Genomic DNA, 18204 nt, shown 5'->3' on the forward strand with positions numbered 1-18204 from the left:
GCCACCATTTAACGCAAAGTAACGTTGCCCACATATTCATAACCGTATACAGTCTTAATAAATCTTACTGCTCGCTAGCTAGTCAATTGCAATCGCAATAAAAGTTAGCTCAGGATAGAAAATGATAGGAAAAACTGAAGTAACTGGAGCCAGCTCTAACCGCCCCACCTGTGTTTTGTCTGTCCTGCACTAAGTTTTACTGTGAATAAGCGTGGTCGCATTCGGTGCGATTTTGTGGCGGAGAGCACCGCGACTCTCACACAAGTGAGGAAAATACGGTCGCAATTACTGTCTTCAACCCTGTTAAAACGTTACTACAAATGCACCTACAAATGACCAGTAGGAGGATTACAAATAAGAAGCCCTTTATTTGTAATCACGTGTGTTCTCGTTGTGCATCGAAATGTGTGCGTGTGACTTTTAACCCCTACACGGCCTTTTCTCTTACAGCGTTGGACATGATCATAAACTTGGTGACGATGTATGAGGACAACTATCCCGAAATGCTCAAGAAAGCGTACGTCATAAATGGTGAGCGCAAGTCGTACTTGTCTATTTTGCTCGCTGAATACACGCATCCCGTTGCTTCCGATATATGTCAGTTATGCGGCTGGAGAGCAAGTCGTCAGAAGGAAAGTACGGTAGTACCGATCAGTGGCCCCAAGACCTACCTCCATCATTTTCCCGCGTTCATCCTTGGAGGAAACGTATATTCTCTCATTCTAGAGCGAGGTACGACCACCTTAGTAAAGCCACAGTCCTTGAATGCTTCTCTGGTCACAGAACTCCGGCCGAAGTTTCATTCAGGGACAAAAGCTGCCGCTGGGATCGCCCCTGTCAATGAGATGCCGGCTTCTGGCGACGCTTGCTGGCCTGTTTTTAAAGAAGATAGTCTTTCTTGGGCTACTTAAACGCAGAAATTTTGGTCTGTATGTCTGTCTGTGACTCGATTCAGCCACCCGGCCAAAGCGAAACAAAATCTCCGCAATAGGCTTATATACTCACCGCCAAATCTAAACGTCTAAGTCCGGTGCCAGTGTTCATACTTGTCAACATTGTTGAACAATAACAAGGCAGTACACAAATATAACGCTGCAAATCAATACATAAATCTTATTTGCAGTGTTCTTTTATTTAAAAAAATCATGGATACTTGGTTTCTGCGATAGCAAGTGAAATAACCGTCGCCTGCTGTTGCCAGGGCTACCTCCTGGGGACATTTAAGAAATAACACGGCAATAGCAACGAAAGGTTCCAATAGATGGGATCCACGTTCCACTTGGAACGCTCGTGGAGTAGGGCAGCGTGGTACTATAAACGTAGTAGGGTGCCTAAATTCACGCGCGTCTCCGCTGTACGGCAGCGCTGGCATCGAAACACCCGACTTGGAACAGTAGAACGCCGTAAATTTAGATTGACTTGAGCAAACCTCTAACGTGTTATCTTGGGACGAAACAGACAGGAGAGGAACAGCATGAGAAGTGAGCGGGAAAGAGGAGGAAGGCTTCTACTTGGCAGGGGCGCCAGTCGACTATCGTCTTTCGGCGACATTTGCAACGAAAGGAGCAGATACCCGGCCATTTTTTTTTTCTCCCGCAGAAACACGCCTAGATTCCTCTGCTGTCCATTTCATTCAGCATAATAGCTTAGGTTAGGTAAGGTTAGGTTGCATATCTTTGTGCCAGTTATTGTCGCGTAGCTTAGCTGCGAGATGTAGGCGGGGCCATGCGTGATACAAATGCATGCCGCGGTGTTCGCTAGTAGCGACAGGCACGGCTAAATTTTTGCTTTGGGAGGGCGTACATTCAAAATTTTTCATTTTTGACTACCCTGTGATTTTCCGCGTGGATGATATGAGTTAACTAGCACCGAAATTAAAGTGGATGCAGCCCTGGGTGATCTGCTGCGCTGATCAAATAGGTATACAAAGTCAGCCTCCTAGCACGTTGGTTTAGCGCTACATCTGCGTGATTTTATAGCGAGGCAATAACATAGTAATAGAAATCTGCAGTTGGGTAGTGAGCATGGACAGCAGAAAAAATAAGCAGCATAATGGGCGCGCGGGGGGGGGGGGTGTATTTATTATAACCTTGAGTGACGCTAGGCTGAGCACGCATACGTAGTGTGTCAGATAAAAACTCGCACGCAGAGCGCCTCCCACCCGCCCAACCAAAGAGCAAGTTAAAAAAAAAAAACAGACAGGAACAGCTATCCATGCCCGGCTTTTGAGAAGTCGATATAACTGATGGATTATCATAATGTGGCCACCGCAGATTTTAGGTGAGCAACACAGATGACAGGAAGCTGATTGACCGCTAGGCGGCTGTAGCAGGCAGCTGCCAAGCACGTGCAGAAGAGACTACACAAGTTCACCATGGTTGTAGAGCAGAAGTGTTTATTTAAATAAGCTTCTGTGAATGAAAGTTTGACATCCACCTAAATGCAGCCATACGGCTACAAAGCAAAGCTATACATCTTTCTCAGAAACTTCGCAGTTGAAGAAAAATTCGTCCTGGTCCAGGATTCGTCCTGGACCAGGACGTCCTGGTCAAAAATTCGTCCTGGTCAAACTTTCCTTCACAGAAACTTACTCCACCTTAGGGATTTCCCCTAAATCTGGTCGAATAAATAAGCTTGTGGCAACAGCGGGATGCAAGTAGGGAAATGACAGACGTCATACAAATATCATGGAGGACATCATGCATACAGCAGCTCCCGTTTCATCGTTGTTAAGCGACGACAACCGACGTCGTTTTGCAGGCGAGTTTAGTTTTTGTGATCGCGACCGTGTGTTCGGCTTCGCCAGATACTCCGGCAGCTTTTCGAATATCTGGGGGATTGCGCCGACGCGGAGCTTGGGCTTCTCGCGCTGGGAAGACACAGATTAGCCGCTTGTTATGAACCCATCGAACCGAATAGCATACTCGGAGTCGGAATGTTTCTCGCACACGCGTAAGTGCATCCACCCGAAACTGAAAGCGTTCGTCTCCTGTCGTGAAAGGGCTCGCTTCCATCTGTCGTTCTGTTCGCGTTTTCTCGGGAAGGAGAACAGCGAAGCTTTTTTTGTTTTTTTTTTTTAGCATCCGAGATTATACATACCTCCTTTTTTGTGTTTTGTGTTTTAGAGAAATAAACGTTTATTTCTCTCTCTCTCTCCCCTTGGATAGCCAGAGCGAAAACTAATCACGCAGCACGTCTGAGGCACCGTAGTTTACATGGTTTGCCATTCGCGATGAGTGAATTAAGGTATATCGCACAACAAACACTAAAGCAAGATCGCGACCCAACGCACTGCCGATGCGGCCGCACGTCCAAGCCGCCTCCAGCGGACTTGCAGCGCTGCGCGCGGGAGCTTCGGTTTTTATATGAAGCTCTCCCATATATGGGAGAGCTTCCTATAAAACTTCAGCGTAACGCTATAGCGTTACGCTGAAGTTTCATGACCAGAAGCGCATTGAAGGATTCCGGTATAGCTTTTCTTAGTATCTTTGCCAGAACTCCCAACGTGATCTGCGCATTGAATGGGCTATTCAGGTTCTGAAGCACAACGGCAACTGGAGCACCGAGCGCCAGTTGAACGAAATGTTCTGCTATCGAATATATACCGAAAGTTCGAGATGCAATAAATGCTCTATTTCCCAGAAAAGAGTAAGGCGGTTATAGGCGTCTCGGACTCTCCTTTCATGTACAGCCGGTAAAAGGCTTGTCTATAACACAGCTTTCGTACTCTCAGCGCTATCCTACCCCGCCGAAGCGGGATTTGAATAAAACTACTGCGGAATACTGAGGTCTTAGCCCTTCGCTTTTGCCTCCGACATGTTTGGAACGAGTATGTTTCGGCAGTTTTAGGATGTAGCTGGTTGAAGTTGAAATCGCTGTTATAGACAAGCGTTTTACCGACTGTACATACACCTTAAGCCAGAAATCGCTAAGAACTACCGAAACGCCGGAAATTGGGTCTTGGCTTCGGCCGCGGGATATCAGGGCGAGAAGGCAGGCATAGGCTCGAAGCCCTAATGGACTGCGACAATAATGGTGGCACACTACACATAGCGGAAGCCATTCTATTGTTCTTTCTCTGGTTGCTGCTGACTTTGTACTAAGTTACCTTTGAATGGGAAGGAATCGCTTTGTAGAGACGGAAGAAATGTTTGTTATTCAAAAATCGAGGAAACCCCGGTGCAGCATGAAAGTGGCTGCAAAGAAAAACTAGCACGGGGACAGTGTAAGGTAAAGGGCGAGGGACGTGTGTGATTCCTCGGTAGCCATAATTATGACAACAGGCCATGGACGAGATTCATTACGATCGTTTTCATGTTGCGGTGTCACACACTTCTCAGCTAATCAGTGTAATAGAATTTGGTTGTTATATTGTATGCTATGGTGGACAAACTGTCCACATGAGGATTGAAGAAATTCACATTGAAGGTTGTTTCACACTGTCTTTCCCATCTCTAACGCAACTACGAAAGCCAGTTACTGCAGCGTCATGCCTTACCTAACAGCGATTGCCTAATCATATATCAATACTAATGATCCAGTTTAAATCTTTTATGTCATAAAGAGTTATCCGGAACTCCGGGCGCATCCGCAATGTGATAACGGATAATTCTCAAACCTGGCGTAACCTGTTCCAAGATGCGTGTACTGGAATGCAGGCTGCAGTTTTTTTTTCTAGGGGGAGGAGGGAGGACTGCATTTCTCCAATTTCAATATCAGGTGTCCAGTCCAGGACGATGCTGCCGTCGCGGTTTTCCCGCCTGGCATGCCATACGACTGATTCGCTGTTGCGCTGAGTCAACAAATTATTAAAAGCAAACGCTTGTGGGAAGGGACACCAACTGCTAAGCTAACTTATAATATAGTTTTCTTTGTACCAATATCACATTAGCACACAGGGTTACCGGCCAGATCAACTCCAGTTATATACAGTGCGTTGTTACGCGGGCCGAACTCAGTAAGCATTCTCCTGAGTGCGCAAATTTTGCGCTATGTTCAAAAACTTTGGGTATTGTTTCTGGCTTCGCTTTGGAATCCGTATATTATTACGCAGTTAAAAAAAGAAAGCTTTCTCACTTTAAAAATTGATGTGGTTTTTGCGCGTGGTAGCTGCATTTGGACTTCGAGGAGCGCCGTTGGGAAGGCTTAGTTCAACCCCCTGGAGATGTTTAACGAGCGCGAAAATTTCGACACACAGGCGTTTTCGTTTTTGCACCATCATAGAAACGGCCGGTGTGGCAGAAACTTTGTCTCATTAAGGAATACTCAGACTTGCCGACAGTAAGCGACACCAGCAGTATGGTAGCCGTCCCTGATTTCGTTGTTTGTACGCTTCTTTCAGCGCCAAAGATATACCCCATAATCTACAACATGGTCAAGCCTTTCCTCAGTGAAGAGACGGCTAAGAAAATACACGTTTTCGGCAAAGGTAAGTCACCTTCAAAACAGCCGCAATGGTCTATACTGAAACGAGCTTCGAGGTATATGCTGCAGGGCTGGGCTAAAAGTCTGATTGATTGTAGGGTTTAACGCGCCAACGCAACCGCGGCAGGCGCACCGATGAGGCGTGCCGTAGTGGAGGGCTCCGAATGAATTTTGACCACCTGGGGACCTTTAACGTACGCCGAAATCTCGCACACACTGGCGTTTTTGCTTTCCTCCTCCATCAGAAAAACGGCCGCCGCGGCCGGGAAGAGAACCCGCGTCCTTGTGCTCAGCAGCACAACGCTTTAGCCACTGAGCCACCGCGGCGGGTGGCTAAAAATCTAGTGAGGCCACTTGCGCCTTCTGATTCTTCTAGTGTCGTGCTTTCCGGGAACTTTGTAGGGCAGGGAAATATCTATCGGGTAAGCTGTTAAACAGAGCGATGTTTATTTTTCCTTCTCGAGTGTCCAGTACTATATAGGCCGCCGATGCCTTGTTTATCCGCGAGTGAAACGAGGAATATAAATAAAGTGCCCTGGATAACTGAGAATTAGTCCTGATGGAACCTCACTGGAAAGGCTTATACATGGGTAACTTGAGTTTTCTGAAATACTTTTAAACAACTTGTGTGTATTTTAGACCCACAAAAAAAGGCCGCTTTAGTTAGACCGGGCAGCGCCCCACGACCATGGTTGCGGTCCATTCGAAGTGCACGTGACACAAAAGGCGTGCGCCGTACTCTACTATATGCGCCGTTCTGTTGACAGAACTCTGTTCATGGCTCGGATCTAGCCCTACGAGCCGGAAATTCTCTTATAATATCTTCGGACATGCCTGCTCATAAAGCTAGGCTTTGTGTAGCAACGTAGTCTTAAATTTCAGCGTTCATCTAAGGTTTCGGCAATAGCTTATTGAATTGCGTAGGCAACCGCGAACCTTGCCTCCAAGTTATCGCTCGCTAATGCCTTCATTTCTGGATACTGTCACAGACAACTGGAAGAAAGTCCTTCTGCAAGACATTCCGCCCGAGGAACTGCCCCTTCACTGGGGTGGCACCATGACCGGACCCGACGGAGACCCCAGGTGTACGCACATTGTAAGTAGGATAGCGAAAATATGGGTATATGTTTGCTGCCGGTAGTAGGACAGTAGATAACGGTGACGCGTGATGAGTCTTTTCAACCCAAGCGCCTACAAAAACACTCCTGCTGAATCCGCTTTCGACAAGCGTCTGGAGTGAATGGTACTTCCGTGCCCTCTTGAGAAGGAGGAAGATTTCGCCCTTCGAGGCGGGGAGGGGGGGCGTCATTCTGCTGTACTTTCCACCCATCCGACACTGCTCTTCATCAAGAGCTCTACCTTGATTTATCTGCTAGTTGGGAGGGATAACTCATCGCTCTCGTCATTCAGTGTGACGCCCCTATTCATGACGAGAGAACCAGAATTGTGATAACCATGACGATGTGATTGAGGTCCTTCTCTGTGGGGCCCGACGTACGCGGTCCATAGCCTCAAAGAAATTGCAGAGCCAGATAAGCGTTGGAGGAGTAGGAAGAGGCGACATATACAAATTTGCTCACCCACATAACCTGTGCGACGCAGAATTTCTTGCCGACATCGACCCGCGCTCAGCGACAGTTCGTTGCAAGTAATGATCATCAGCGATCCGTAGCAGTCGGTACCAGCGCGTAACAATCTGAAACGGCCAATAACGACCCGCAACAACCTGGAAGAAGTAGTACAGAGGAGCAAAGGGCAGTTCCTCGTGTTCCTATCCCCCGTTCCCCATTCTCCCCGCCTAGGCCACATTCGACACTGGCTCCACCTTTTGCAGCAGTCTGTGTAGCGAAACAGCTGTGGAATTGAACAGCGTAGAGGAGGTCAACACGTACACTTTCATTTATCCTGAGATGCATAGTGTCCATCTTCCGCGCAGTACTCATCTGTCCACGAAAATTGTTCGCGAAGGGGAGAGGGGGGGGGGTCACTATGCTTTTGGGTGATTCCCTGCTGGGAACCATGTCTTCAGCTTTCTTTTCTAGCAAAGAAGCCTTTATATTAGATGCAAAAGTGCAGCTTTCCTGTTCATCAGAGCTCTTGCGGACGGATGACTACTTTGAGGTCCACGCTTTATCCGTCCAGATTTAGGATAAATACCCAAGGCGGAGTAAGTTTCTTAGACGTGAAATCGGACAGATATGCCTCTTCCACAAACTGTATTATCACTTTCACCATCTCCGTACTTCCCTCTTGATCACACCGTCCCGTTACTCACGCCGTCTGTTCAATTCCATGAGCATACAACGATTGCATGCTTCATCTAACGCATTCAATATGTCATTCCTACCACGTGCCATCGAAGAATGGAGCAAGCTGCCAGACTCTGTTGTTCGTGAACGCAATCCGACGAAATTCAAAGAATTATTATTATCTCACCTTAGACTTTAATTTTATATAATCCCCAAGACTTGCCGCTGCTGCCTTTTTCAGTTTATTAATATTTCGGTTGTTGTTAAATTCTCTAATTAGATTTGTTGTTGTATAAATTGTCTAATGAACCATGTACCCAACCGTATTTTTCTTGTACCACATATGCACTACTGATGACTCTGCCCCCCCCCCCTTATGTTATACCCTTCTGGGGTCCTTAAGGGTTTAATAAATGATGATGAAGGAAGTGTTATGCAAAGAATTTTCGTGCAGCTGTCGTTTAAATTGACAGCTTGCTTCGCGCATACTCCTCCAGTTCAGGCAGTGGTTCCACCAGGTTCCAGAGACATGGAAGCTGTCAGTCGTAACTCTATTTGAAGCAACGCTTGACGATGAATAACAGAAAAAATATTGGAAGTTTTGCGAAGTATTTTTGCAGTGTTCGTGCTCGAGGCAAGTCTTTGCCCACTGCGAAATATAATTCTTTTTTGCAATGTTTCTACTCCTGAATGGTCTGCCTTACAAGCCGATATCTGGGGTTGAGGCGCTTTTAATGCAAACCATCTGTAATTTTGGGGGATACCTTGCTCGGTTACTTTCAGCACAGATCTGTATCATATTGTGATTTCAATTATTGTTAGTGTATCAGTCACGGAGCAAGAATATTATTCTTGCTCCGTGATATCAGTGCAATTAATCTGCTAAAGTTACGGCTGTTACCCTAGCGGATGAACGTCATTTAATCTGATTTAGTAAATTCGCATCACGACTTGTTTTACAGCCGTTTTCATGAAGCCTGTCTGGTCGCTGGAACGACTGCGGAAGCGGTAGTTAAAACTACGACTAAAATATTTACGATTGCTGTCTGTCGCAATTAAATCAGAGAACGCTAGAACGTTTTTTACACCCCATTTATTGTGTAGTTTCTTTATATGCGTTCGTATTTTTGTGCATTTTTTTCTTTTCTTGCGACCACGTTCACCTCTAACGTGAAGTAAAAAGCTGCGCAATTTGAGACGCCCACAAAAAGGAGAGACGTACCACAGGACAGGCGCAGTCCCGTGTTCTCTCCTATGCTTACAGTCCTGTATTTCTGGTTAATTGATCGATTTTAAAGTTTAACGCGCCGACGCTACTCACGCGATCAGGTGCGCTGTTGCGGAGGGCTGTGGATTACTTTTGACCACCTGGGGGTCTTTAACGTGCGCCAAAATCTCGCACACACTGGCGTTCTCGCTTTCCGTCTTCATCAGAAAAGTGGTGGAGGCGGGAACACAGGACTACGCGCAGGAAATCGCACAGAAACAGAAGACTGGAAACACAGCAGACGACATAAGACCACCACTTTTCTGATGAAGGCGGAAAGCGAGAACGCTCGTGTGTTCGAGATTTCGGCGCACGTCAAAGATCCCCAGGTGGTCAAAATTGATCCACAGCTCTCCACAACAGCGCACCTCATCGCCTCGGCGCGTTAAACCTCATAGCCGATCAATTAACCAACCGCCTTGTAGCCTATGAAGGAAATAGTGGCGGCTCGCCCCCCCCCCCCCCCCCCCCCCCAAAAAAAAAAACGCGCGACCCCTGCTAATGGAACAGACCCAGGTGTTTGAAGATTATCTTCTAGAGGGCAGCCGCTCCAAGTGTGACTGGTGAGGAAAGCACGGCTAGATTTCCGACGCGTCGATTGCAGCCCATCCCCCACCACCACCCTCGCTTGGCGCACCCACGCAGGTGGGGACTGGCGGGCCCGTTCCGTGCTCGTGCTACACGGCGCCGTCTCGGCGACTCTCGTCGGACCAGAACCTGAAGATGTGCGTGGTGGAGAAGAAGTCGGCCGTGCCGCTCACGGTCGAGGTGGCCGAGGCCGGCTCCATCCTGCGCTGGGAGTTCCAGACGGAGAACTACGACATCGGCTTCGGCGTCTTCTTCATGCCAGACTCCAACGGCGCGGTGGACGGCGGCGGCGACGGGATGCAGGAGCTGGTCGCCATGCAGCGAGTCAACTGCCACCTCGTTCCCGAGGACGGCATGCTCGTGTGCAACACGCCCGGGAAATGTGAGTCGCGAAAGACAGGCTGCCTCCGTAGCTTGGCGGCCATCTTTTTAAGGTCCAACAGCAGAAGCACCATGCCGAGTGCATCTTAAACGTTGATTGCTGGCTTGCTGTCTGCCTGGCCGTGCTAGACTGAACTGTGTTACTTCAATGGAAAGGTTCCTTTTCACATTTTACGCACTCCACAGCTTCGTCATATTGACTGCTGTTTAACCTTGATGCAACTATCCATTTATTTCTGCGTAGCTTCCGTATCGTATTTTCTTTCTGAGCTGCTCTGTTTTTTATGCGATGCTTACTTCTCGGTCCCTCCCAAGGAAGCCGTTGGATGCTTTATTCCCCTGCTATGCTACTTGCCCGTCCTGGCCCATTTACCCACTTCCTGCCGAGGGTTTGACTCGTCATCCTTCTTTTCTTTCTTCGCAGATGTGCTAAAGTTCGACAACAGCTTCAGCTGGTACCGGAGCAAGAAGCTTCTCTACCACTACCAGGTGCTGCCTCCTACGCCCGCGTAAAAGAACTGCGGCCAAGACTCTATTCGACGTCTTTCTTTCGTGCTTGTTTTTTTTATTATTTCCTTATTTCATTAGCTGACATCGGAAACTGATGTTCCGCAACTCCATCCAGCAACGACGGTAAAACTATATATCAGCACGGAGAGGTGAAAAAAAGGAAAAGGGCTGCTGTGAATACTGAGCTTTAGAACATTTGTATACGTTTTAGGTAGAAAGTGGTGACGAAAACCTCGGCAATCAATCGAGAAGATAGTAACAGTTAGCCATAAAAGGGAAGGTTAATTACCGAGAGACTTCGACTGGGGATACCAGTGTTCTCTCGTTTCGACTACTTTAGACAGGCGGAGGAAATAAACTGTAGGAAACGAAATAACAGGGTCTTTTGGAGCAATTCTAGACTGCTCTTTGTGTTGCTGTTTTGTTCCTGTTTCGCGTTTTGACATTATCTAGTAGTCAGCGCTTCAGTTACGCAAGTGAGAATAAAACCTCGCAGACGATCCGCCGCCTCTCGTCCCAGTCGATTCGGCGAACATTGCCGAGTACGGCGGACAAAGGGTGAAGCGCTGTAGAATGTCAAACCATATCCCAGAACGAGTCAGTCGAAATGTTAATTGTTGTAAACGTGGTTGTTTTAATCATCGGTATATTGTAACCTACCGAGCTGTGGTAATTTCAGGCACTGGACTTCCGAATTCGACTTTTCGCTTTTATCTAAAATATGGCGCTTACAAAAGCAGAAGGACGGGAAAGTTCTGCGTTTTTGTAAAAGAAATAGCTTCATCAGTGTTGTTCTGAACTGCTGAGCCGACATTTCGGACTTTGTGCATTCCATACCCACTTTCACATTACCTGTTTTCTGTGTGTGAAGCCCTTCAACGGCAGTCTACCTATGGTTGCGCCCATATATTTGTTCTTGATAGTTATACACTGTTCGAGTTATCTCTCGTTGCGTCCGACGCGCATGCAATACTAGGCTCTTATGCCACTCCAACTTGCTGGCCTGCATTCATAATATCGCCTGCTGCGTCCAGTTTCATCCGCATTGTACGCTTCTGTGTTGTGATGTCACGACGCAAACACGCATTCTGCTGTGCCCCATTTACGTGTCCTGCACTGGGTGCGAACAAAAACAGTGCTTTTTAACACGAAAGTGCTTTATTCCCGGATACACGATGATTTCGCTGACGTCATATCCGTCACGGAAGTGACGCCAGTATAACGAAGCAACCGGCCTGTAAAGGTTGCACCCCTACACACAGGGTCTTCTTGCGGGGAAGTAACCTTTAGTACTTAAGGGTCAACAAAGGTGGGCAGCTAAGGTATTTAGGTACCTATACTTGAAAAGCGTGGACATGCAGTGGTTAAGGAAGACTAGAAGGCTAACGATGAAATACGGAAAGAACAGTGGATAATCCAAAACAGCCAAGGTAACCAAAAAAGAGGCAATGCAGATTGAAACGAATAAATGGAGAGAGAAAATGGAAGCTAAAATGTCGTTAGAGATGTACAGGGCTGAAAAATTGAACATCAGAAAGGAAATTTTATACGATAATTGCCAGGGCAGTGCTTTGCTTTTTGAGGCTAGAGCATGTTGCTTGCGAATTAAGAGCTTTGTGGGGAAGTATTCACAAAATGATGGGATATGCGTGGTCTGCGGAAAAGAAACAGAAACTATGCGGCACATAGTGTTGGAATGTGAGGGTATTCATCCTAATCTACATGAGGGAAATATTCGGCTTCCAGAAGCCCTAGGATTTAAGGGTAGCACAGAGGAAGTTAACTTCAAGGCTGTCGAGGGGACGAAAAGATGATCAGAATGCTGGTGGACGAAAAGCAGAGAGGGGAATATTGCCTAGGACAGTTACCACCTGCAACAGAAAAAAAAAGCATTTTGTGCCTGGGATGTTATTTTTTGTGCTTGCCCTAAGCAGCGCTAGTATTAAACCAAGAGTATAAAACAGATATATTAGTCCTTTTTCGTAAGATGACATGTCATCACCCCGCTACAAAGAAGAAACCAATAGCAATCATCATCATCAGTCCGTTATACTTAGGGTTGTTCGTTTTGGGGTTTTATATTTTAACACGAAAGTGTCTTATACTGGGATACACCAAGATTTCACTGGTGTCATATCCGTCACGGAAATGACGCCAGTACATTTTTCCCGAAGCGACCCGCCAGCAGGACGTCGGTCGCCAAGCACACCCACAAGACAGTCGCCGACCCGCAAATCATGTTCAGCTGCAGATTTAGCTGCACATTTCACTTTCGTGTTTGACTGATTCCTATGTCAGAGGAATCAACCACAGTTTTTTTTTTTAGATGCGACGCATCTCTTGCTCTGAGGCATGTCCCTCCTGCGTCGGCGTAGTCCGGCGTCCGCACGCCAGCTGCGCATGCGCGACTCTCCTCCCGTCTTCTCTCCGACAGCTGTGCGCGCAACGCTCTCACTCCGTCTCATTATCATAAACAACAGCTGTGCGCGCGCGCTTCGCGCGCTTCGCTCGCTTCGCTCCGCTCCCGTCGCGCAAGTGTGCGCATGTGCGACTCTCCTCCATTGTCTCCTCTCCTTGAGGCGCTGTGAATATAAAGCGGGTATCGCGCTGCGGTGGTTCAGTCAGCGCTCGCTCTCGTTCGACTTAGCGTCCCTTTGCTTGACGACTGCGTGCTTAACTTGAAGTTCCGATGAAGACGTGATGGAAGCGATGGTCCCTTCACCGAGTGGTGTGACACAATCCAATACCAGCGTCACTCCAAACGAACCCCCCGATGCGTCGCATCACACCAGGGTTCCCTCGCGGGAAGATGGGCGTAATTTTTCTGTTCTATTTCTCTTTGTCTAAAGTGTACGCCGGAGCGAGAACGGAAGAAGGAGGGAGAATTTTTTAACACGGGTGGAGATTGGGCGTGGACGACTGACGTCATTAGAATAAAATACGTGAATTAGAAAGTGCAAATTTAGGAAAAATATAGAATTCTCATATTTTTTGTGTGCAGCTCAAGTCGTGTTGACCACGCTGAACTTAGCGGCAATATAAAGGAAACGCGTCAGTAAAAAAACTGTGTTGATTCCTCTGTCATAGGAGTCAGTCAAACACGCAAGTGAAATGTGCAGCGAAATCTGCGTCTGAGCATGATCTGCGGGTCGACGGCTGTCTTGTGGGTGTGCTTGGCGAGCGACGTCTTGCTGGCGGGTCGCTTTGGCAAAGGTGTACTGGCGTCGTTTCTGTGACGGATATGACGTCAGTGAAATCTTGGGGAATCGCGGCATAAAACACTTTCGTGTTAAAATATAAAACCCGAAAACGAACAACCCTAAGTATAACGTACTCTTTAGTACTAAAGGTTGCTTCGCAGCAAGAAGACCGTGCGTGCAGGGGTGCACCTTTACAGGCCGCTTGCTTCGTTGTACAGGCGTCACTTCAGTGACGGACATGACATCAGCGAAATCTTCGTGTAACCGGGAACAAAACACTTTCGTGTTAAAACTGAAGGCCCATGGTTCGCTGAGGTCGCTGTTCAGGATAATGCGAGCTATTGCTGACGGCTACCAACGGTATGTGCTGAATCCCCGTGCTAATCTGACGTTTCGCAATGCCATGCGCACACATGCTAATCGAGGCGGTGTTGGCTTATTTGTTCTCCCAGCGTGTAGAGCTCTTCCCCCTCGAGCATGTAGGGCTCATAGGGGAAGAGCTTTGTTTTTGGGTCATTCGCTGCCTTTCATCTAACAGAAGACAAAAATTTCAAACTTTAGGCACCATTCCGAAAAAAAAAAATGAACGTATTTTCGCTCAGTTTTCATCATTCCCGATTTTTACGCGCTACTCCATCAAATAATTACACTTCGCTGTTGAATAATATCAGCAAAAGCGCTCGGGTTCCTTAAAATGTTGCATTTGTGTCTAGAGAAAATTCCATTCCTCACGTTGTGCTACTTTTTTTGGAAGACTTCCAAGACATAAATTGTTTTCTTGAGCATTATTTTCTACTCAAACTCTATGCTGTTTGAGGTAACCTTGATAAAGTGCTTCAAACGTCTGGGCAACCCTGAACAACCGTTGCCTCGCGATACAAAGCGGCATGGCCCGTCTCGCAAATGCGACATATTCAAGTGGCTTCCAGGGGCCACGCAAAGTTTGGCCTTCCCTGCCCTTTCGAAATTGCGGCGAACGGCGCCGCCTGTAAACCCATAGAAGAGTTTAGTGTTGGGCCTGTTGGTACATACTTTGAAAAACGGTGGAACCCAGCCCTGAAGACGCGGACACGAAGGGAGAGTAGGACAACGCACATGCTGGGACTAGCAATAGTTTAATGAATAACATTTCGAAGTAAAAACGAGAGGGAGCTTATTGAAGCTTATGAAATGCGAAAGCATGGTTTGGATAAGTGCGTGAGTGTGCCCTCACTAACGGTATCAGGCAAAGAAGCAGAATATTAGAAAAAGAGGCGATATTGAATTGCGTCATCAGCTGGTCTTTTTACTTTAGTTTTTAGGGCGCATTCCCTGACCTTGTTTTTCCTTCGGAATTTTACTCATTAAACGGCTGCTAATCCCAGCGTGTGTGTTATCCTAGTCTCTCCTCGTGTACGCGTCTTCAAGGCTGGGTTCCACCGTTCTTCAAAATTCTGTAAACCCAGACGTCCATCCTCGCTCGAAGAAAGATTTGTAAGTTGGGCATACAAAAGACAAAATCCCTAGAATTATAAAAAGTAAATGCTACTTCCAAACATAGGTTTGAACCACTGCAAAACATAGCTGGATGGTTGCATGTGAAGGGACCGCCGACCTGCTTGATGCTTCTTAGAAAAGCTGGGAAAGGGACTAACAATCCTTGTTTAAAATAATTTCGCGCATATTTTCAGGGGTTTTTCTTTCTCCTTCTCTATATCTCTCTATTATCTCTAGTTGTCTTTCTGCGCGTTTACTTTTGCGCAGAGCGAAAAAACGTTTGCTCAGTGTTTGTTGGTCTCATTCAAAGCAACGTACATTACGTTCCATCCGGATATTATGTCCAATCTTGTAAACAGCGCTCTGTGCCAGAACATTCTAAAGAATCCTACACCTGACCGGCAGTTGTGTGGTGTGGATACCGGCTGAAGCCTCCGCTATTCTGTGTTTGCTGCCACGTGTTCGTGCACCTATACGTCTATCGCAGCGTGTTCGTTGCCATGTACGCATCGCTTGTATAACTGCGCCTACGCTGCCGAGCCCAGGAGTAAAAAACGAGCGTTTGACGCTTCGAAACTGCGGGGGATTTGGCCCAGACCCCCCCCTGCTTCTGAAGAGGAAGTCATAGCCACTGACTCCCTCTTATAAATGACTCTTTGTATTCAAGGTTTGGAGCATGTTTTAATTCCTTGAAAGGGGGAGAAAAATTCGCCCTGGCTTGTAGATTGTCGTGCGAGCGAAAAAATAGGATCACCCTAACTCCACGTCTTTGCTGCTCACACCTACACTCACATGCCCACACGGCATATGATACGTGCCTAGAAGTGGTCTGAACAGAAATCGCAGTCCCAATACCTTACTCATGGGCCCGCGGGTCCTCCGGCAATTTGCCAACACCCTCATATCGACACGTGGTACATGCCCACGCTTGGGTTTATGACATATTTTATTAATTTTTTCCCTCGTTTTAAATATGCAGCTGTAAAGCGCGCAGCGTGAAGTTCCTTGGAAAATCATTGTAAGCGTATAGCTGCCCGTCAACAGGTTCTGCTGTATGTCGTGTCACGTGGGGACGATCATCTGTGATTTCATTTTTTTTTAGGTCGTTGCAGCTGTCATGTCGTGAAAGCCGTTTCACTGCTTGCTGTCTATACGCCACTGTTTTGCTCTATCGATGAGCTATGATCGTTCCGTCGTGTCTTTGAAAACAATGGAGACGAAATATTTTGATTCTCCTGCTTTTGATGTGTTACAGTGTTAATAAAGGCTCGGAGCTCAGTGGCGACCGCTTATTTTTGGTCGTGGCACTGACTGCGGGGACGTTTCGACTACGTAAGTTGGTGTAATGTGATATATCCGCTTATGCACGTAGGCGTAGACACACTAGGAAGGGCACAGGCGCGTTCAGTCGAGAACACGTGGGACTCGGTCGTGGCTAGTGGGCTCTTTGCAATCTTCCCAACTAAGGACACACGCTGTAATTTGATGCGATAAACATCCGTCGTGCACGGACGTTGTGAGGCTTGTAAAGGAGGTCAGTGACGACATGCTCTGAACGAGAGGCCGTCCTTCGCCATTGAAACCGTAAAGAAACTGTCAGGAGTCTTGCACAATGGGTATGCTAAATAAGCCTATGTAAAGGCGGGAAGTACAAATACTCGTATATGAGGGTAGCAGTTGGAACGACGGAACCCTTGTTGCTCATCAGTGTTCACTCAATTCTGGCACTTATTCAAAGCTGTCGCTAAAAAACAAAATAAAGCGTCAACTACTAATGCTATTTCATGGTCCAAACGGGGAGAGATATTCGTCCACAAAATATGGCTATGCAGCCGTGCAAAGTTGCGCGTAAATTCAACTAGTCGAGGCTACCGTAGGCGTCTGGTTTTGTCGCATCTGCTTGGCTTGTTACGCTACTTCAAAATAAGATATGGCGTAAGCAGTTTTCAATGGTGTAGGCCAGTTTATAAGCCTGATAAATGACGAAATGAGACTGTAAATCGGACAGAAAAATGAACGTTTCGGGCGTCTACACTTTGTTCCACATCCACATGAACATTATGAAAATACACCCTCCTGCGTCCTTGTCCGTCTGATTTATGTTCATCTAGGGAGATGGAATGCTAAATAACTCGCGACCTCGGAAAAATTCACAACCCAGACGAAGCATACGGACCTTTAAGTGGTGATCTATATAGCTGGCTTAGAGACGTGAAATGATCCAGTCCTCCAGTTTTAAAGGGACCCTGCAACACTTTTTTCAACTTTTTTTGAAATCTTAAATGCTTGCAGAACGTAGTCCCCCAACACACCTATATTAGGTGGTCGCGAAGCACCTCAGCCATAAATTACTGCTCTATGCCCATCAGATGACTTGCAAGCTCGCTCAAAAGATTGCTCCCACTTTGCCGGTCTCGGCGTTCTTCGACGACTCGAATTAACTCATTAAGGCCATGATACGGCCGTTGGCCGGTTTTCCTTCAGTTGCAGCAATGAAGGCTTTTCGATAGCAATTTAAAAAAAAGTACCCACAAAAACGAAGGAGAAATGGAAGGCGTATCTGGTGGGACGAGCAAATCACGCGGTGCCGCTGCGTGCTGGCGATAACTATAGCTTTCGCAGTGGTTCCAAACGCGAAGGAAAGAGTGAAATCGCTTATCGAAAGTGTTACAGGGTCCCTTTAGGACACTACCACGAAACTACCACGAACGAGTCCTGCGTGTCCTCAGGTGCACGGGGTAATGGTAAACGATGAAGAGAGCTGCGGGCTCTGTAGAGTTGCTGACATGTGATATGCCCACGGGGACGAATCCCGCGCAATGGGCGGTAGTACACGGCGGTTGACTATACAGCGGAGAACGGGTGTAACCCCGAAGGTAGACTTAGTTCGTGTGAAAGACTGTGCCAGCGAGCGAATAAGTTGCGATGCTGACTGGGCTCGTGCGACCTGTGACGGTGACGGTCGGGAGCTGAACGGGCGGTGACGCTGTGCAGTAGTGTAGTGGCGGCTGCCAGTGCCCTGCCGCACACGTAAAGTGGCGTGTCAGTGGCGCTCTCTTGGTCTCTTCGCGAACACTGTGTTCAGGAAAAAATAAAATCAGCGTGTTGA

At 47.3% G+C, this 18204-nt stretch overlaps 1 protein-coding gene across 1 annotated transcript in view; it reads left to right on the forward strand.

The window, feature by feature from the left end:
• LOC144144600 (SEC14-like protein 2) overlaps positions 1-18204 on the forward strand; it is a 70801-nt gene extending 52597 nt beyond the window's left edge. The window contains exons 8-12 of the mRNA XM_077676107.1: positions 451-531; positions 5342-5428; positions 6414-6520; positions 9586-9910; positions 10334-18204. Coding sequence (XP_077532233.1) covers positions 451-531; positions 5342-5428; positions 6414-6520; positions 9586-9910; positions 10334-10422 — 689 coding nt within the window. The 3' untranslated portion in view covers positions 10423-18204. The remainder of the gene's footprint in view (positions 1-450; positions 532-5341; positions 5429-6413; positions 6521-9585; positions 9911-10333) is intronic.

The sequence above is a fragment of the Haemaphysalis longicornis genome, unplaced genomic scaffold, assembly GCF_048455015.1.
Source record: "Haemaphysalis longicornis isolate Haplotype H1 unplaced genomic scaffold, Haemaphysalis longicornis Haplotype H1 scaffold_7, whole genome shotgun sequence".
Taxonomy (NCBI): domain Eukaryota; kingdom Metazoa; phylum Arthropoda; class Arachnida; order Ixodida; family Ixodidae; genus Haemaphysalis; species Haemaphysalis longicornis.